We start from the raw sequence: 21,726 nt of genomic DNA on the forward strand, positions 1-21,726 counted from the left end.
GCAATATTGATAGAGGGTGAGCCAAGATGCTCCAAACCTAGAGTGCCTTTCCCAGGCAAAGCATTTGGCCTGTTATGCAGTCAGTGCCATCAGCTGGGTCAGGTCTGGATACCACGGTATTGTTGTGCAATCGGGGGCTACAGTGTCTACGGACAGATGCTTCTGTGATTCTCTTCAATAGAGGGGATCAGGTGTGGTGAAAGGAACACAGAGAGCAGCTTACATTTCTTAGACAAGGGCACATGTGTATGGCTGTCCAAAACCATTTGAATCAGCATTATGATATCAAATTATTATTATTATTATTATTATTTGTAAAAGCATCCTAGCTTACACTTGGTTATATAGTTATGAAGTAAATGAACAAAGCAGAAATTGAAGGAAAATGTGACATAAATTCGTGTTTCCTTTCTGCTTTATACGGCATTAAAACACTGCACATGTGACTATGGACATGTAACCTACAGCTAAATAATAGAATGAAAAATATATAAAACATTTGGTGTAGACATTCAGGGGTTTCAATAATGAACTGACTTTGAAATCTCATTTGACATGGAGTTCAACAAAATACCTGTAGCTCCATCTTTCACTAGAGGGAGTTTTTGTGTCACCCGCTAAAGGCAACACCGAAAGGAGTTTCTGATCATGAGATGGTGTGATGTATGTTTCCTTTGACTCTAGAGAGTCCTGGAATGATATGTCTAACAACTAATTTGTCAAGTGACAGAAGATGAATTAGTCATATTTGTGGTCATTGTAATTGATTCATTTTAGGTATAATAATTCAGCATTTGTCATATTTCCTATTAACTTTTTCTTAACTCATTAATCCAAAATAAATGACAAAGAAAATGACTGTTCGTAGCTGTGAGGTATAAAAAAACACTTACCGATGACAGCACAAATACAGATCTTACCAGATTCTTTTTTGTGTGTGTGTTCCCCATAGAAGAGACAAGACTTTGCCATGAAGTAAAATAAATACAGTGAAATAGTACGGTTCAGTTCATGCACATGAAAATAAAACAGAAACACCTTTGATTTGCAGCAGTTTCTATTTGTGTAAATGAAACAACTTACTTACTTATATTTCAAGTATACTTTCATTTATAAATGTTATAGATTAGACTCCATATATAAATCAGCACTGACCATAAAATTATGCCATAACCTGTTTGTTCATCTGTTAAACAACTACCATAAAATTAAATGTAACCTACATTTGTGTGTCCTCTGCATTCGGTGGTTAAGTGTTTCATTGGGTTTGAACTTCATTTGAACTCTATTTACATAAAAACATGCAATTAGACAAGTGCTGCTAAGCAATCGAATGCGAGTGCTGTACACAATTTGTCCGCCCACTGGCCATGATTGAGTGACTGACCAAACTGTATCTCTGATCGCTCGATGGCAGAATTGTATATGCTCACAAAATAGTTGATGGATAAGAGGGAATGGTACAGGCATCACAACAAGGTAATTCAAAGGAACAAGTACTTAGTGATAACTGTGAGGACATGCAGAATAAAAGGAGACAGAGTAATCCTCAGATGGAGTCAGTTCTCTCTCTCTGTGTCAGGTTTCTTCTTCTTCGCAATTCCTCAGATCCTAAATAAAAAGCTAAAAACAGTTTAAGGCTTATTGATTGGTGCCTATGGTGCAATGAGAAAAGTAAGCACATGAAAGAGTATGTGGACTCTCACAAGACTGAAAGCCCCTTGTTGTGGGTGGGTTAGATGGCGTATGGAGAGCAACACGTTCAGCTCTGTTACCCCAGTAAGTTGCTGTTGACACTGCCCTCTAGAGATGTGTGATAGTGCATTAGTACTGCAGATCTTAACCAGGGAAGGATCTTCTCTGTGTGTCAGCAGTGGGGGAGGGACTGTGGGAGAGTCTCTGCCACCGCATTTACATGTTCCTAAGAATTTTTATATTTGTGACAGCTTTTCATTTTCATGGCATTGCCCTTTGAGAAAAGGCTTTTTCAACTGGTTGTTCAGTTTGATCTTGTTGCACTGCATGGCAAGGGGCTAATATTGACTAGACTGACTGGACCACCAAATCACTGCCTGCTAGAACACCGCTTTCCTGGGGTACCTGCATAGGTTCAAGGTCTTACTGGGTCGCTGCTTCTCAGATCAGTACAGGTTTATGACCTTGATAGATTGAGTCTGCTTCGCTGAAAATGGGAAACCAATGGCTTTATTCAAGTGAATTCATACTTTTTGGAGAATGGATTTGGCATGCTGGTGACTGTCTTCCTGAATAACCTGTTGCCTGGATTTTGAAAGCGAACCCAGAGGACCGTTTCACAAAAGGTCTGTAGTGCTGCAAACGTCACTTCAGAGAAAGAGAGAGTAGCAAAGCAGGCCTAACCTCGCTAAGGTGACGCTGATTACAGTGGCATAGTAGCCTGAGGCACCTGTCAAAGTTTGGAGAGTCATGACAATACTTCTGGCACCATCACTCTTGAACACTTAAGAGCTGATCACAATGACTGAGAATATAGAAATTGAAATCCTACTTAAGTTGTTACCTGTTAATCCAAGGTGATGTGAAAGTGGTCCATCTTTGGAGCATGCTCTCTGATTTAAGAGACGCTACAGAATCAGACAGTGCAGCGGCCATTATAGGCCTAATGTGTGAACATACAGGTGTCCGTGGTCTGCCCAAGCTGATCACATCATCCTCTGGGATGTGTGATAGCTACTTTTTAATGAGACAAATGATTGCAGCCAATTTGAACCAGGACAGTGACTTTAACCTGCCCGATCAGGTCCATTACACAGCTACTCATAAACTTCACATTAATCTTTCTGTTGGTTTTAATGTTGTTGGAACTAAATATCTTTAATATGTTTATGTTAGCCTATCCACTTAATGACTGATGGATGGATTTTGTGGATTAATGAACAAGGACATTACAAGTTTGGATAAGAGCAGAGCTAAACTGACTGAAGCAGCTTTTTATTTGCAGAAAGTTTTCCTTTCTTTTTTTTGTTGGCTCACACTAACATACATAAGGAAAATCTTTTTTGATGGTTAAATATGTTCAAGCACCTGGACGTGGTCTGCCAGTCGCTTTGTGTATTTGTATTCTAATATAGCAACACACCACATGGAGCATAATGATCTTTAAAAAAATGTTTTTAACAAGGAAAAAAAAATCCAAGAGAAATAAATCGGCTTATTGGACAGAATTAGAGGGTTCTCAATCCAGGGCAGGATTAAGGAAAACTGTGAAATAAAAGAGCGAGTGATCAGGAAGGACTGTGCGTGTGTCTGCAGGGCGGGGGGAGAAAGGGAGAGAGGGAGAGAGAGCTGTGACTGAGGAACACATTTTCATCCAAACCTCTCCGTTTTTCCAGAGCCTGTCTCTGCTCCGCGGCTCAGCGCAGCTCCCCATTGTTTAAACTGAGAGGGGAAGCATCTTGTTCTGTAATCGCAGCCAGTGAGTCTTTCTCTTCTCTTTTTGTTTTTTTTTTTTTGATCTGATGCTCGATTCTCGCTGGTCTCAATGCTGCATTCACTGTCAACTTCTCCGATTTTTCCACTTAGACTTGAGCTGCATCATGAATAGTTTGGGAGCACCTTTCAGTCGCATACCTCTGGAATGGTGGGGATTACACAGCCGAAACCCGGAGAGCATGTAAACGCAGATGGAGTTTGGGATTTATTGCGAAATAAGGGAAAGATGACCGTCTTCTCATTGTGCTTGCTCTTGTGCGCAGATCTACTGGATTTAGCCGTCGGTAAGTCTGACCCTGTCCTCTCATTTTCACGCAGTGGGAGCCTCTCACAGCCCTGCGATCCATGTGTGGGGTCTAACAAAACCCTGACTGCCAATGAGTTGGGTGGTTCATATGTAACTGGCCGTGCACAGGGCAGGCTGATCGAGTCGATCTGTGCCATGCTTGCCTCATGCCAACTTTCCCCTCTATGCCAAGCAAGTGGTGGAAGAAAGAAATCAGGGAATCAGGGCGGACCTGAGTCCAGGCTGCACAATGCGCGGTGTCGTGCACTGAGGAGATGCAGGAAAGGGGGAAGCAGGAGGCCTGGTTTTGTATTAAGTCTTAATTCATCTGCATTGACTATCACGAGCAGCGTGCATGGCAGCACCTACTTCTGAGAGACCGCGCAACTAACCCGTGTTGAAGCGCACTTCTCGGCGTGGCGGTCATCGCGGCGCCCGCACCCAGACAGCGCCCATGCTCAACAGATTTGAAAGTTGTTGCTCTGAGAAAGAAAAGATGAAAGTGCGTCTTCATGATGCAGATTGTTGCCTTCGGCGCGGTCTGCTCGGCACAGCGGTGGCATCAGTGTCGCGTGTTCTCTCTGTGGGCTGTCGCTGCTCAGCGCGTTCAGATGCTGGAGGATGAAAACACGACAGATAAGAAAGCGCTTCCTGCAAACGGACAAATGAACCTTTTATTGTGGACAATTATTAGACTGTCCTCAAGCTTTACCTTCGTCTCTGCCGTGCGGGAGCAGTAGTGATGATGTGCTGTAATTTAGGGCTTCAAATATTGCAACAGATAAGGACCTGGAGGCAGCAGTTTAAGGGTGTTCCCTTGTTCTGATATTCCTCTGTCCTCACATATGGTCCCTGTGGCATTTCCTTTTCTACATGGTGCCATACATCATTAAGAGCTTGCATTACAAAACTGCACTGCGAGCGTTTGATTCCCTTACAGCCAGATCTAGAAGGAGTCTGTAAGGCTGCTTCTTATTCTGCTGGAGTTATGCTGCTGCTCGGTGCACCGGTGCTAACACTCCTGTGTTCGAAAGACTTCAGATGAGAGTTCAGAGCAGACAGCATGCCTTACAAACTAACCTGTTAAACCTTCATCTGGTAGCTGAGGCTCCTGTTTTTAAAAGCTGTTGACCTTCACTGACCCACATAGGAAATCAATCCTTCAGCAGTGCTTAACATAATGTTAAGTGATAAAATGCCTGTCTGTCTTGCCCGGATGATGGTGAACTATACACAGGCCTTATACTATGTGAAGTATTTTTGGGCTGCTCCTTTGAAATGTTCACAGCAGCTAGGACTTATTTCATGTTATAGTTGAGTGACTGAGATCCCATGCATATTTAACATTCCTGACCATGTAAACAAACCAGTGAAATCTCAAAAGAACCAGTCAGATGGCAGGATTTGAGCTGTAGTGCATACTTGTTGTTGTCACTGCAGTTTAAACAACATAAGTGTGTGCTGTGACTAGACCTTCCAATTTTACCTTTTCTTATCTGCTTTCTCCCCTAAACAGCTTTCCTTATATAGACTGATAACCGTTTTCTGGATATCACATTTTTTCTTACCATACAATTTCCCTGCTTGTGTGTGTGTTTTCACATTATCAAGCTTTCTCCATTTCAAGGTGTGCACCAGTGACTTAAGATAGATTTGTTCTCCACAGAGTGTCCCTGTGGTCAGTGGGTCTCCTGTTATCGCTGTTTTCAAATGTCATACATTTTAATTTCCCCCAGCAGTTTCTTTTTGGTCAGCAAATATTTTGAGAAATGACGCACACTATCTCATTTTAGAATGAAAACCATTTTTTTTTTTATCCACTCAGCTAACTCTCAGCCATATCAGACTTGGGCTAACTAACTTGCACCATCTCTATCTGCTGAACATGTTCCTTTAGAAACGTTGGCACAACTCCCTGCTTAATGCAGCTGTGCCTACAAGCTGGCTTCTGCTACTGAAATTCAGTAGTTTAGGATTTATGATTGGCTGTTAAGCATGTCACAGCATCACTATTTCAAGAGCAGCCTACATATTCAGCAACTGTATACTTAGTGTTTTCTCCAGGAGACACTTCTCTTTCTACATGCTTAATGCAGGAGGCAAATGTATTATGTCTGCTTTGTGTGTGTGTACACACACAGGAGTGTAGTGAGTAAATGTGTTTCCCCAGACATGCAAAAGTAAGAAGGAAAGAAAAAAGCTCTCAAACAGGTGAAGGCTTCTACAGTATTTACCAGACAAGGAGCCGGGTTAATTCCTGCCATCTTCATCTCATCTCTAATAACCAGTCGTAGCTTCTTAGTCACAACCACTTGCTGCCATTGAAGAGATAGTTAGTACGTCACCGTTAGTTTTGATTTATGACTTCTTGTTGGGGAGAAATTAATATGCCTGACACCCTAGAATTTAATTGGGAAAATTGTGTTATTCTACAGGATTCCATGTAGAATGGATGGGCTGTTTTCTCTGCAGTTCCATTTGGTGGATGCATGTTTTTATATTAATGCGGTGTAGGCTGGCTTGATGGATTTTTTTTTTTTTTTTTTTATCTTTACAGGTTTCGCCTTTGCCACGTTAAAAAAAGAAGAAAAAAACCTTTCTAATAATAATTGGTAGATGGTGGCATTATTATCAGTATTTCAGTGCTGTTTAGGGAAGAACAGACTTGCTTTACAGAGCTTTGGAGATTTCTTTAAGAGATTAAGAACTATAGATAAGAAATTTCAAAAGTTGAACTGAAATTATATTAAATTGGAGCTTTTTGAAGCTTTTTTTTTTCCTCTGGTAAGAGCAGTTGCCTTGGAATTTCCACTTAAATTCATCCTCTTGCCTAGACCCTTTTCTAAGATCAGTCTTACCTAATAGAAATCAAAGTAGCTCTATTGCTGTATCTCATTTCCCTTTCACTTTTTAAAGCAAGCTGTGGCTGAAGTGTCTTACACAGTGATATTAGATATGTCTTTCTGCATAATTTCTACTGAAGATGATATTCTTCTTGAAAACTACAGGAATATCCCTCCTTTTATATTCTCCCCACAAGTGACAATTTGCTATCCAATGCAGTCAATTATGTCCTTCCCTGTGGATGATGATATTTCTATATGTTGTTTTAAAGTTTCCCAATTTATGTTGAAGTGAGTAAAAGACTTTCTATATTTAATCCTCGTTTGTCCCAGGTTGAATGGTAAAGGCAGATGGAAACTACAATAGTGCCAGGTCTGAACAGCTATATAGGGGTTGAAAGTAATTCAATGTAGTAAACACATTGTTAGCTAAAATGCAGTAAAAGGATTAATATAGGACTGTGTGATATTGTGTTCAGTTTGGGTGTATATTAAACTCTTCTGTTTGACCTGCTGGGAAGAAAAAGCATCTAAGAAAAATGTCCTGTCTCACATCACAGCACTGTAGGTTGGCTCGTAGACTGTGGATCATAGCGGTGTTGACAGATGTAACAGACACTGGATCTCTGTTAGATCTGATGGTTTCCGGTGCATTGTGACTGTCTGCTACTGATGGCTGCTCTTCACTCACAGGAAGTCAGAAGAGATACTGGCTGGAAAATGAATTGTGGTTATACCACTATCTAACAATCACCCGGCTTTGCATCAGCACTGCAGCTTTCAGCAGTTATATAAAAAGATTATGCACAGATTAGGAGCCATCTCCATTGTTTTATTTTGCAATTGTTTGGTCAGTTATTGTGTCTGTTTAAATATAGCTATGTGTGCATTTTTCAGCTTACAGTTACAGACAGGAGAACATATCCCCAGGAGATCACTGTTAAATTGCAGTGCAGATGTTTGATTTATTTATTGATTGATTGCTCATGAGTCATTTCTAGTCCGTTTTTGATTCCCCTCGAACTAAGTAGGCTCGCTACAGTATTTTGAGATGGATTTACAATATAAAATCACACTGTCTTCTGCAGCTGATAGGCTCCCATCTGTCTTAAAACTCTTATTATGTATTCTACTGATCTCTCTAATGCGACAGTGAGACTGCTGTTCCACACAATGAGGTGTTTGCAATTTGTAGAAAAATATAACATTAATTGCCGTCAGGTGGCAACTTAATCAAAAATAAGAGAGTGCAGCTGGACGCAATGACACACAACACAAAGCTGGTTTGAGCCTCTGGCTCACGTCACACTCAATGAAAGTGCTGGAATTAGGGGGGCAGTACTTTGCAGTGATAGCAGGACTGTATCTAAACTTCACTGAAGGAAAAAAAGTCCAGAATCCAAGACAGTCAATGTATGTACCATATGTTTGACTACCAATTGCCTCCTTCAGTGATCACCTTCAATTATGCTAGAGAAAATCTATCTTTCGTTATACTCATCTTTTATTCTGCATCTTTTTGTAACTTGAAATCCCATTTAAGGTGATGAAAGAGACATATTTAAACTTGAAACAGGTTGGTGACCCAGAAATGACAGCTTTTGTTGAAAGACTTCAGCCAACCTCACACATGTAGACCACTGTGCTAAAAATGAAATAGCTTTTACTGAAAAATCAAAAAGGCCTAAAAGGTCTTTGTGGTGTCGTGCAGTCCCTGAAGGACTTCACTGAATATTGAAGTGTATTATCTGATTATTAAGTAGAAGAATTTTAACTGCTTTGAGATATGAAACTCTTTAGCTTCCACAATATTACATATTTTTGACTGAAACAGAAAAAGGGTAAGGGATACGGTTGCAGGAGGGGATTTGTTTAACTCTAGATTTGATTGGCTTGCTTAGGGCTTAGAGCTGTGGAGGACTGCTGCCTCCACCCATGCCATCCTAGATAAAGAAGGGGGGCAACAAGGAAGGGAAAACATCAAGTTTTGTGATAAAAAGACAAGGAGATAAGTGTCTTGGTTGCTGAGAATTATTCAACTGAAGACACATAATACAAATAATAATACTGAAGTTAGAGAAAACTCAAATCACAGTGAGGTCTCCTGAATCAGCAGCATGTTCCTTCCTGACACTGATGTTAATTTTTCCAAATGCAATTGTATAATTCTTTGAATACACACAGTTTCATTCACTTCCAGTTTGTGCCAGAGGACCCAGTCATGAACATCTCAAAGAATAATCCTTGAATATTTTTTTTTTTTTGAAAATCATATTTTGCTGTTTTACATGGAGGCTGTATAAACCTGTTATGCTATTATTTAACAAAGCTCAGTCACTTATGCTTCAATTTTTCCAACAGCAGGTTTGCACCGTTTTTTTTTTTAAACTCTTCTCAACCGTGCATGCCTTTGCTTTCACGTTGAGGTGTGGGTGTTGATCTTGAAAGGAATTCTGGCTTTTAGTTTCTTCAAAGGCATCTATCCCAATAGTGTGACACCCAGAAATGTCTGAGACAGTGATAAGCCACATGTGAGAGAATAACATATTCTGAGCATTGGCATACATGCCAGCTGTCTGCTTTTCAGGTAACCGTGCGAAACCAAATCATCTCCTTGAGATTTTGGACAAGCTAAAGCACGGTGTTTGTTGTGAAGCAGTCATTGGAAATCCATGAACATATTTTATTAACAGCTGGCACCTTAGGTTCCTGGGCTTTTTGCTCATGAAGAGCTTGGAACCTCAGGCCTAAGGGGTCACCCACAGGGGCTATGTCTCCCACAATGCAAATAATTGAACACAATCTTTAAACATCATGACATATCTGTCCTACCCCGCTGCCACTATAGCTACCGGTCTCTTGGTAAAGTGAAGAATCAAGGAAGATGTCCTGAAAAATTAACGTTCCTTTGCATATATGGCTGAAATATTTTTGCATTCTCAAGCAGAGATGCTCCAAATCAAATGAAATCAAATGGTAAAGAGTGTGATGTATAGAGACAAGTGAAGGCTCGGGGCAAGGGAGTTCAAATAGCACTTGCCTTTTTCCTGAAGTCCCTGTAGTCCTCCATACGCAGATGTAGGCTGGCTTGCTGATGTCTCTGGCTTGTGTGGGAGTTTGAAGCAACTCCAATTCCCTCAGCAGCTGGTGGTTTGCAGAGCTAAAAAACAGAGCAGAGAAGCTTTGCTGAGAACTGGTTCCCATTATGGGCTATATAGAGAAAGTACCATTCCTGTTTGTGTTCAGCAGTGAGCAATACAGTCAGATAGTTTATATTACCTTAAAAGAACTGTTATCTGTGACCTTTTTTCATGGATATGCCATGAATAATGCAAACATATTGTTCTGAAATTAGCAGCCAGCCTAAGCAGGGGTTTCTTGACAGGCTTTATCAGCCGTTTGTTGTATTCTCCCCTCACTGTTTCCTACATGCTATTGTCGATTATGCTTATCGTGTTTTAACATGGCTGCTGAGTAATAACAATAACTCTGCCACCATGTCCTAACATTAGCCTCATTATTAAAGCCTTTGAGAAGTGCCTTGTATAATATACATGACACTTATCTCTGCCTCCATTGTCCATCACAGAAGCTTAAGCTTCCAGGAAAAACGCCGCTGTGCTCAGATGATTTATTAATACTGATATTCTGGTCCTTTGCAACTTGCTTTCTTTTTGCTAGTGATGACCATTTATGGAGGAATGGATTTATTATTCAACAGTAATGTAACTTCAGGAAGCATGACTTTTTAATATCATATATCAAATCTGAGGTGAGACTGGAAATAATGTGCTTTGGCTGCTTACTAGAAAGTGGTAAATGTTTTGTATGAAAAATGAAATCAAAATACTGTATTTTCAGGGAGTATTGTGTATTAACATTCTGCTTCATTTACAGTATGTAGTATTGTATGAAGGTAATTTAATTTCATAACTGATCAACCGCTATAATTACTCATGATGTTGATATTGTATGCAGGCCCTCCACCAATTCTATACTCACTATCAAAACATTCTTTCATACATTCTTAAAGACTTATTGAACCTCCTCTTACTCTATCAGTTCTTTCAGTATGTAGTAACTGTACATTTCCCAAATCACTGTTTGCCCTTTTCTGTTTGATTCTTCCGTTTCTTATGTCAATTCAAAACCATCTTCTAGGCAGTGAATGCAGCAACACAGAGGCTTCATGGAAAGTCCAGATTAGGTGTGAAAAAAGGGAAGAGATGGGTAAGGATGGGGAAGAAAAGGTCTAATCTGCACATTGACGTCATTCTGGATGGGCTGAAGCTGTGCAGATGGGAGCGTAAGGGAGGATTGTGTGGGCTATGCATCTTATGACAACAGATTATTTCCTTTTCATGCGAGCTACAGAAAGACTTCTTTTCCTTGGAAGGGCTTCGCTGCCTTTTCTATCGCCCAAAATATCATGAAGACAAAACTCTTGAGTCACAGGAGCAGAGCTTGGCGAAGTTTTCCAGAATCTGTCACGGGTCAAGTGTCTGTGTTCATCCTATAACATCTGTCATTTATGATAAAGTTTATCATCAAACTTTTGATCTACTGCAGAATTTATGCAAATTCAGAGAAATAATCTCCTGGACATGTGACATGAATTATACAATAATAGAAACAGCTACTGCATGTGGATCAAAGCTGTCTTTATATACGATTATTTTACTTCATTGTGTTTCAAGATGAAGCTTAATATTGCAAGGTTGTTTCATCTTCCAGGGAGATTACACTTAACTTTCGACTTTTGGTGCTTTCATTTGGAATTTTTATATAAGCAAAGATTATCTAATTTATTCTTGCCTAATAAAACTGTCAGTGTTGATTTAACTCTGCAAGTGAGCGTGGCTTATGCATTTTACCTGCTAACTCACTGCTACAGTGCAACGTTCTGAGGAAAGTGGAATGAAATATTGTCATAGAGCAGCTGAAACGACTCCTCTCTGTTGGTTGCTTGGGGGAATTAGACTGTAGAATGAAAGTACTGTACACAGTGTCATTTGGGGTCATTGGGTCTTTTCTGATTGCGATCTGTTGAGGCACACAACCACATGAACTATTTAGATGTACAAATACAAGTATTAACCTTTACACGGTTATGTTTGCAGAGCTCAGGAACTCATCACACTCATCGTTTTCTTTCATTCATATCTTTTCTTGTGGCCATTGTCTCTGTTGTGTGACGTAGATCACATTAGGGTGTTTCCCTATGCAGAGGCTGTGCCAGAAACTGCGACTCCAAATGCATCAACTTTGCACACGAATGCGTGTAGTCATTCATGTTGCTCTGGAGAACAAAGGTCAGAGAAGGCTGAAGCATATTGGTGGGTGACAACAGGGTGTTGTAGCAATTTAGGTGAACAGCACCTGAATGGAGTTTTCTTGACCTGGTGATATGTTGACTGTCCACATTAGGGAACTTGTTCTACTCAGCTCTAAGATGTGCCTGTTCAGAGCCTGGGAGGAAGTGCTGCTTAAGAGGGTTGTCTTAGCACCTTAACAGTTCTGTTTCCCTTCATCACATTTGGAAAGACTGTTATTTTTTGATTCTTGGGTAATAATCCCCAAATGCTTTTCCTGGCAGATGTATAGTTCTTTGTAAAAAAAAAAAAAAAAAAGTGTTGCAAAGACACTGTGCTGCCAACAGATGCCATTTGAGTTCTAATTCGTAGAATTTGATTCATTGTGGTTAATTTAGTGCATATTGTGTGTGTGTGTGTGTGTGTGTGTGTGTGTGTGTGTGTGTGTGTGTGTGTCTCCCAGTTACATGAACAATAACACTGGCGTTCTTCCATCTTTCATTCCTTCATTGTTGGAGGGTATGTCATTCAAAGTCTAGCCATTGACAGCAAATTAGATGTCACTTCTGTGTTCCTCAAAGGAAAAAAGTATTCAGGTGTTGGTGAAGTGAGATCTCTCTAAACGAAGTCACAGCATCTGAACATATAAATCTGTTGAATTGTCTCATTGTCCTTTGTAAAACTGCCATTACTTAGCTGTTAAAATGACTTGCCATTAGCTTTAGTGCTGCTGCTGATCCCATTGTATTTATAATCAATCAGAATAATGTAGACTATGTGTTAGTAACAGCATTAACATAATACCTGTTACTTAAGCTTAGATCTACTCTTTGAAGAAAAAAAATAGTAAATGGAGGATTTCAGAGCATTGCCATGAAGACACCTTTCCTTAAAATGTGAAATTCCAGTGTTTTGTGTGTGTGTGCGTGTGTGTGTTCGTGCGTGCGTGTGTGCGTGCGTGTGTGTGTCATGTAATCGTCTATCCCTCACGTTGATTTTCCTTAGACAATGGATGACCAAGCACAACAGGTTCAGAACTTTATTTATCCCCTGTGTTATTAGACCTGTCACTAGGTTGCAATTCTGGGCATCCTGAAAGTGATGAATACAAGGTGGGACTAGGGAAAAATAATGCTAGCGCAAAATCTTTGGCTTTGACACAGCACAGTAAAGTCAGCCCTGGGCAATGGATCAAGCCTGTGCTGAAACACCCCCACTGGATTGTACTTAATCAAACTTAGAGAGCAGCATAGGGAAGTGATGGTAATAGGGAACAGCAGTAGGAGGAAACAGCCTAGAGAGCTGTGCGTGTTTTAGGTGTGTAATAAGAAGACTGGCAGACTAGGAATCTCTTTTTCTGAGCTTTCGTCATGAACTAAAACTAAACTCTTTTGGTTAAAACCAATTCATTACCATATATTTATGAGATGTTTCACAGGTGTAAAGTGCCACTGATGGTTGAGGACTTTTTTTTTAACCTCAGCAGTGGATTTTTTATTCATGCTGGGGGGAAATAGGCTGTCCAATGCTTCCTGCCTCAGACTGGCACTTCTGTTTCAATAGATTTATAAAAAGAAAGTATATTTTAAGGACTAAGCTTAGCTACAGAGTTTTATAAGGAAAAAAACAAAACTATGTTCAATTCAAGTAGACATCAGCAGCTCCTCCGTATTAACCAATCTGGAACAGAGTTACAATTGTTAATTTTGATCTTGCTCCTTGCCCTCAAGCTAAATTTTGTCTTCACATTAATGACTTTGTTTCACTATGTATTTATGTAGTTAATCAAACATGGTAGATTTTTACCATATGTATCAAATGTTGGTTATGCACCTGTTTGGCAAAAGCAAAGGTAAAGTAGAATTGAATTGCTTTCTTGTCATTTCAGCAGTTTGATTTACGCACCCACTCAACTGCTCAGTTTCCTCATGTGGCTGCCTCTTCCAAGGGGAGCTGAATGTAAGAGAAAGCTCACATTAGTCCCCGTCACAGCCGACTGAACATTAGGCTGCATTCTGCAGGATAGTGAGACCTCCATCATGTCATAGTAATACTTGGGGATAGAAAACGCCAGTTTCAGGGTGCAGTCAGATTGTAGATTCAGTCTATTATCACTTTTATCTACCATTTTTTTATGGAAATACAATGAATATGTATGACAAACCTCATGTTTTGACAATGGCAGTGCTAAAAATCATAAAAATTCTGTGTACTTTTGACTTCATTGAAATTCAGTGAAATGTCCTTGATATCAGATGTTGGACATCTGATGCCGCAACAACAAAACAGATGTTTTGTAATCAAACGTAACCCTGTCTTGCATTTCATTTCATTATTTAAAAACCATGCTGTACACTTTGGACAGCTGAGCATGAATCACTGAATCAGAGAATGTCATGTAAAACTGAAAGTCAGTATCATTTGGTCTGAGGAAAAGAAGAAAGGTCATTCTTTAGATTCCTAGATAAACACTGTCATCACAGTCAATATAAAAATTTAAAAGTGCCATTAGCACTTTCAGAACATGTAAATCATGTACTTCTGTTATGATGGGGATTTTTTTTCTCTCTTTCCAGAATTAAAGGGTATTGTGAAGTAGACCTCTGTCATTCTCCAGAGACAGAATCTGCTGATATATGTCTCATCCCTCCTATCCCTTCTTTCCTGTCCCATTCCCTGCTCTCCTGATGGGACCACACTGGCTGCTATCAGTGTTCTGGATAATAATTTCACAATAAGGAATAAATGTATCAGCTGTGGTGCTGAACTAGTCATAATTCCTACTCTTTATTACCATTCTATCTAAAGCAACACATGGGTTAATAGTAATCCTACTGTTTAAGCTCCACCCATGAGGAAAGACATCAGCTAACTGAAGGATTACACTATACAGAGCCAGAAAAAGGTCTGGCTAAAAAAAAAAAAAAACATTTGCTCTCTTGTTTATGATCATGTGCTGCCGTAACAGAAAGAACTAGAACAGTAATTGTAATGACATGCCCGTTTTAAACAAATTAAACGACACCTGCTCAGGTAAAATCCACATTGTGCCACTATTTTAAATCTCACAGTTTTAAAGACAAAACAAGACTTTATGACAAAAAGCGGCAGTAAATAGTCTTGGCAGAATCAGTTATTGTAGCAGTATAACCAACATGCATATCTCATTCAATCATGCAGCGTTAAAAGTGACGAAAGAAGAAAGGAGGCATCCTGCTGTTTTACCTGCCATTAGACTCTGAACACATTCTGCAAAATATAGCAGAAAGAAATAACAGTGTATTACAACGTAAAGTGGCTGTTTATTGTGACTCTTTGTATTGTTGTGTGGGGCTTTGTCTTTCTCTACAAGATATCAGACTTGTATATATATGACTGGATCTAGATACATAGATAGACATAGATAGATAATACCACAAGCACATTCTCTATTCTTGAGATAGTACATTTAGTTCTGATTGTGTAATGTGCTGCACATGATGCAGACCTGTGTAACACATGCATACAAAGTCTGTCCAACAAACAACAGCCACAGTTGGTGTGCCCCACCTTCACTGGCTGGATCAATACTTTCTATTCAGTCATGTCTCGCAGTGTTGCATTTACGTCCTGATGAATAAAGCCAACCAGATGGAAGGAGTTTACCACTAATGAGTAAAAATAATCTACTGTGGCCACAAATGGCAAATGACTCAAGTAGTTATTTGAGTCCCTGTCAGACATCATCTTTTGATGTAATTGCTGTATAGACATACTTCTCAGAATGAAGAAGGGTAGCTTTAAATAGTTTTTCTTTTTTAGTCTAATTCACTTCCACAGTTTCCATATTTCTGTCTGCACTAAGAGCTGAACAGTTAAGTGGTGATGTTCTTATCAATGATTCCACTTATGAGGCTTCATGCAGAAAGAGTGGAAGTGGCAGCATTTTCAGTGCAATTCATGGTTTTTTATCATAAGGGAAAGTCTAGTATATTGTTTAACAGAGAAAAAAAAGTCCCTTTTTGCATAAAATATACATACAGTATTTCACTAGGGCAATACGGATTAATTCATTAATAATACATCACTGTTATACTTCTGTTGGATTGATGTTTTTATGGCGTTTTTACTAATTTAAATGCAAACTCCCCAAAGGCTGTTATGGTAAGTCTGTTCAGATTCATTGCTATTGAATGTTTCGCAGGATATTCTGGATTCAGGTTTCTGTCAGTATCTCCACATACAGTATATCTGGATATCAGCTCCTTTTTGAACAATTTCCTGAAGCTAGGCTAATTTCTTTATGCTACTGGTCACAGCTGAAGTGTTTACCATGTGTAAGATAATGTTAACTAGTGCCAAAAACACATTCCTGACAAGATCAACACAGTAGAGTATCACAGCGTAAGATCCTGCAATTTAAGTGGAGAAAGGATGATATGCAACGGACAAGGACAGAAGTACACAATGTGAACAAAGGACACATTCACTGCTTGACCAAGAAGGTTAAATCCTATGGCAGATTAAAAACTGAGGTTGTAAATGACATAAAAGGGGTATAATCATATAAAGAGAGTAGTGAAGGTTCTGACTTCATCACTGCTGTTCCATGTTTTAATGAAACAAAAACAGCTTAGTGAATTCCTTTGTAGGGATGAGACTCTTCTCAATTGACACTTTTTGCAAAAGCAAGGTGATTTTGCACCAAGGATAAAAAAGTCGTGGTATTGTCCCCAGAACCCACTGAATCTTTTCTCATTCATAGCAAACAGCATCTCAAAATACAGGATAAAATATCTACTGGTATATCAGTTTTTATTTTGTATAGTTTTACATAAACATTATAAAATTGTATAATTTGAAAACTTTCTGCTGGATCATTTTGGCAGTTCCCCATTTAGAGTTATATCTGTGTATTTACTTTTTTAGAATAAAATTGGTACAGTTCATTTATTAATCACATAAGTAAACAGCTAGAGAACTAACCAAATATACACTGCATAAATGAAACCATAGCGCATCGCTCCAATAAGACAGATATATTTGGAGTATATTGCAGAATGTTTGTGACTGTTAAGGTCTGGCAGATGTTAAGATGGTTATTACTGTACACATAACACAATTTCACAGCAAAATATGTTGTGTCATTCTCTTTGTGCCAACTGTGCCAAGGCAGTCAATGCACATCCATTACAGGCACGTAATAATGACAGCAATTATCACAAATGGTGAGGCTGGATTCATTATGGAAAAGTAGCTTATAGGCTTAATTGTTTTTCACATTTAATATGCTTCTTAAAGTGTTTGGGGAATGAGATGGTCCAGTCGCTGAGGAACTGAATGGAGAAGAAGAATGAGACCAAATACAGTACACGCTGCAGAATGTCACATCTTTATTTTTTTATTTTTTTATTTAAAGGCATTCCTTCACTTTTGTTCTTTAATTATTTGTTGGGTCTGTTACAGAATCAGGTCTGCCTGTATAAACAGTGCTGTACATATTTGACCATAATAATGACTATGGAAATTTCAGTGCAGGGACAGACATGATCTTTAATTCTTATGTTTGGCTTAGTTTAACTCTTAATTAATATCTAAGCTTTAACAAGCACCAGTCTATTGTGAAAATGCCTAAAATGGGTGCAGACTAAGTATTTGTGTGAATTATGAGTCGTGTCTATTGGCAGCCAAGCTAGAAGCAACATCACATTGCTACAGTCTCCATGCAGGGTGGAGGTTGGGCTCGATGAATAGCTGGACAAAGATGTCAGGTGGACACTGACATGGATGACAGCCATTACTATGCCTAAACTTTACCAAACCCTTACCATGACAATGATTTGTAACTGTTTTGGAAGGCTCTGACACATAAAATTGTCTGCCAAAAGGGCAGAATGCTTATATGGGCTATAAGGCAATAACAAATTATATATTTTATTGTTAGGTTTGGTGGGCTTGTTGATCATAACAGATGCCACATACATTACACAAACACAAAATCCATGACTGATATTCTCCTTGCTTGAACAATGTGGTGTAGGTCATTTTTAGAATTTAATTTGATTGTATTCCAAATTATATTCATATGCAGCTATTTGCATTAGCTGTTTGCAGTGCCAAAGCACAAGTGTGAAGTGGAGAGAGAGTTTGTGCAGATTAGAGCGGCTGATAGTGCTGCTGTTGGAAGTGCTGGCCTGGAGACACCACCAGCTCAAGGTCTCTCCCCTTCATCATATTGGCAGGCAGAAACTTTAATATTCATTTCTATTCAAGCATTAATTAAACTTATGTTGGTTGTTCAAAGGCTAACTTAAGTTGCTATGATCAGATGGTGAAATCATATCCAATTCATGTACAATAACGTTTTGAATGAGATGTCAGAAGAGAGGAAACTGCTACACTGGCTCAAGTGTTCCCTGAAGTACTTTGATGTGGAGGTAGAGCAGGCAAGTTATCCTTTATGGAGAGATGGCCAGATTCACTAAGCCTTTAGTACCCATAGAAATGAGCGTGTAATTTATCAGACATTCACATCAGCCAGATAAACAGTGTGCTTGTCATCTGAGGTGCACCTTGCCCTTGCATGTAATTAGTGAAAGGTGCCTTCTTTCTTTTTTTGCATATGCATTAGAAGAGGAATTATGCAAACAGTGGGATGAGATTTGATAAATGTGGTTGATTATGCTGGATTTACCAGAGCAGTTTGCTGGGGTCAGTTTGGTATTTGAACAGTTCCAGCTCTCAAGAGTAAAGATACACATTTGCCCAAGTGTTTATTATTATTAGTATTATTATGCAAAACAAACTTTATTGGATCTTTATATAATGCTACGGTATTGTACTTTCATAGAATCAGTTCAAAATGAACAGCAGTGTCTAAGAAAGCTTAACAGCTGAATACAACATTTGTCCATTTTTGACAACAAAAGAGTGGGTGTCCAGTGACGCTGTGGTAGTTCCACTTTTAAAAAAACTCCTACTCTACAAGTATTATTACTTTAGGAATGTTGGGTGGCATTGACGGCATTATCTGCCTCCTCCAAAGGCTCTGAAGTGAGCCTCGACAGAACCAGCTCCTCTTTTCCCCCATAAGAAACCTTTTCCCTTGTGCATTTATGTCATTCTGTTTCCTTTTCATTTCCTTAGAAGAGTATGCAGTAACTTCCACTGCATTAATTTTATGCTCAGTAGATGCCCAGATACGTTTTCTTGGGGAGAGTGGAATTGCAGCCTGTAAGAAAGTTTAGGTAGCTTGTTACTTCTATTGATGAGTATTTCTATTTTAGTATTGCAAAGCTGATTTTCTTTTGTTTTTTGGAGCTTGTTGATGTCGCCTGTGGTAGATTCCATCACTGTATGCCATGTTCAATCTCTGCCTCAGTTTGCCCAGAAGCCAGTCTTTTTGCCTAATTAGATACTGCCTTGGTAAATTAGATGCTGCTTTCACACAGACTATAGGCAGAAATACCTTGAAGACTATGCAGGAGAGTAGCATTGTTTATGTATGATAATCTTTGCCTGTATGTTGTAATATATCCACTGCATTTTCTAACTTTCTCTCCTAGAAACTGTATTTATATACAACTAATTTGCATGTACATTTTGTAGAAAACCTAATTGCATCTGGATTATGTTTTCTATTAGTGTAATGAGGATATATTATTAATTTATGTATTTGGCAAGTTGCAAATATTTTGATATTGCTAATATCAGTAAAAATAATCACCATTATTTATTTGTCTTGCATTACATAATAATAATTATTATTATGTCTTGCACCTTATAATAACTGCAGTTCATGGTTATGTTTAGGCAATCACAGCACCACAGTTCTTTTCACCTACAGCACAGACTGTCAACCTCTTGCACCTCCTGTGGTGTCATTCATAAAAAAAACTACAGCAATAACTGCAAAACAAACAAAAAATAACAAAAAATCTTTGAACTTTGTGCAGCTAGGATTATATTGCCACCCCACTGGGAAGACAGTTTAGTAAGATATGATTGTAATTTCTAGGAGACAGGGCTGTGGTTGTATCGTCTATGGATGCTTGACCACTTCTATCTTTGTGCAGCAATAGACCTTTGCTGGGGATATTTTTGTAAAAAACATTGTTCTGGATAAAATTGTTCACGTCAGAATCTGTTAATTACAGTATTACTATGTCACAATACTATTGCAGTACTATGTCATGATTCATGCAGTGACCTTGAGTACATTTTGGTGTTTGTGAGGGCTGTACACTGACGTGAGCGATATCTGTAGAGGTTTACAAATGTAACTACATCGAAATCTATGCATCCAGTTCATGGATTCATGAAATTTAAAATGAGTCCAGTTTGTGGTTTCTCTTGATCTGTCACCTGTTCTGGTTTTGTCCTAATGTGTGCACTGCTTCTTGCATTGATCGCAGGTGTCACACAGCCACAGTTTAGGCTGGCCCTGCGGTCATGGTGGGTTATCCTTATTAAGTCAGCACAAATAATTAGTTCAAAACCCACTGCTCTTTCAGCTTAAACTCTTCTGAAGCATTTCCACACAGTTCACTCAGCATGATGCAAGCTACAAAGAAGTTCATTTACTGTAAGAGCTCCACACTGATTTGGCAGCAGTAAAACAATTGTGAAAAATCGTTAAAGAATAAACTTTTTATTGATTTATTATTAATTTTCCTTATTGTTAGTTTCTATTTCAGAAAATGTGGCACTAATGTTATTATTTTCTTTTACCTGGCTGGTGATTTATATTATAGGTTAATGTTTATAAAAACAGAACTCTGTATGCTCTGTATGTTGCTGTATTAATTATGTTGTACCTATGCTGTCAATCCAGTCTGGTTGTAGGAGTTGGTCTCTTCAGCACTGCTCTCTGCTGACAATACAGTCAGAGCCTGTAAAACTGTAATCTCCTATAAATTCCATGTTCCAAGGCTCTGCCCAGACAACACTGTGATGTATGAAGTCACTGGCAGGGAAAAGGGCAGGTGACGAAGCTGCGGACTATTTTATATTCAGAAGGGTATCCTTCCTCCCATTGACCTGAGTGAGTAATAAACGCCCTTGCAGTTCAGTCACTAAGGCGACAATAACCAATGAAAATACTGTGTCCTTATAGTTACTGTACCTTTCCACTACCTGTGTATATTAGACCTGAAATGTTCAAGCTCTGTTGACTTGAAAGTGATGTTGATTCTTTTGAATGTGTTTTTTATGTGGCTTTATTAATTGGGTAGTCACAGACTTTGACAGGACCACACTGCTTTTGCAAATGTAATGATGTTGCAGTGAATGCTATTCAAAAGCTGCAGTGGAAACCATGGAAAAGACGCAGCAATAGCAGTTGTTATCTGAAAAGCATGTAGCATTATACTCCTGTGAAATCAGCACATGTTTCTACTGTGGTATTGTTTAGAAAATTGCATAAGGGACAAGAACAAGTGTTACTTGGAATGATGTGCTCTGAGTACAGGGAACACTCTGGTCTCTAGCCAAAGCTGGCTTGCTCAGCTTTGTAGTCCATCCTCACTGCAAATGCCATCTTAGGTTTGCCCCGCTGAAATGCTCCCCCATCACCAAATGTATTTCTGCTTTGAACAGCACCCAGACAAAATCAACCTCTTGCCAAGTGCTCTGCAGCTAAGAGTCAGCAATAGGTAATCAATAGAAATTTACAAAAGAACTTTTCCCAGACATCTTCACTGTCACTTGGCTCTACAAGCAGCAACGTTCAACTGTAGGGCTACAGAAATTTCTGTGGGGTGGATTCACACATCTTCACCGGACTAGACCATTCACCTCTAATTATCAGCATCAGGTCAAATAACAAGGCTGCACA

General features: G+C 39.1%; 1 protein-coding gene across 1 annotated transcript in view; it reads left to right on the forward strand.

Annotated features, from left to right (window-relative positions):
• The first annotated feature begins 3,371 nt into the window (after positions 1–3,371).
• The window catches only part of igsf21a (immunoglobin superfamily, member 21a), a 150,240-nt gene continuing 131,885 nt past the window's right edge, over positions 3,372–21,726 (forward strand). Inside the window, exons 1-2 of the mRNA XM_026307456.1 lie at positions 3,372–3,454; positions 3,562–3,755. Of these exons, the coding sequence (XP_026163241.1) occupies positions 3,617–3,755 (139 nt within the window). The 5' untranslated portion in view covers positions 3,372–3,454; positions 3,562–3,616. The remainder of the gene's footprint in view (positions 3,455–3,561; positions 3,756–21,726) is intronic.

Source organism: Mastacembelus armatus, chromosome 5 (genome assembly GCF_900324485.2).
Source record: "Mastacembelus armatus chromosome 5, fMasArm1.2, whole genome shotgun sequence".
NCBI classification, from domain to species: Eukaryota; Metazoa; Chordata; class Actinopteri; order Synbranchiformes; family Mastacembelidae; genus Mastacembelus; species Mastacembelus armatus.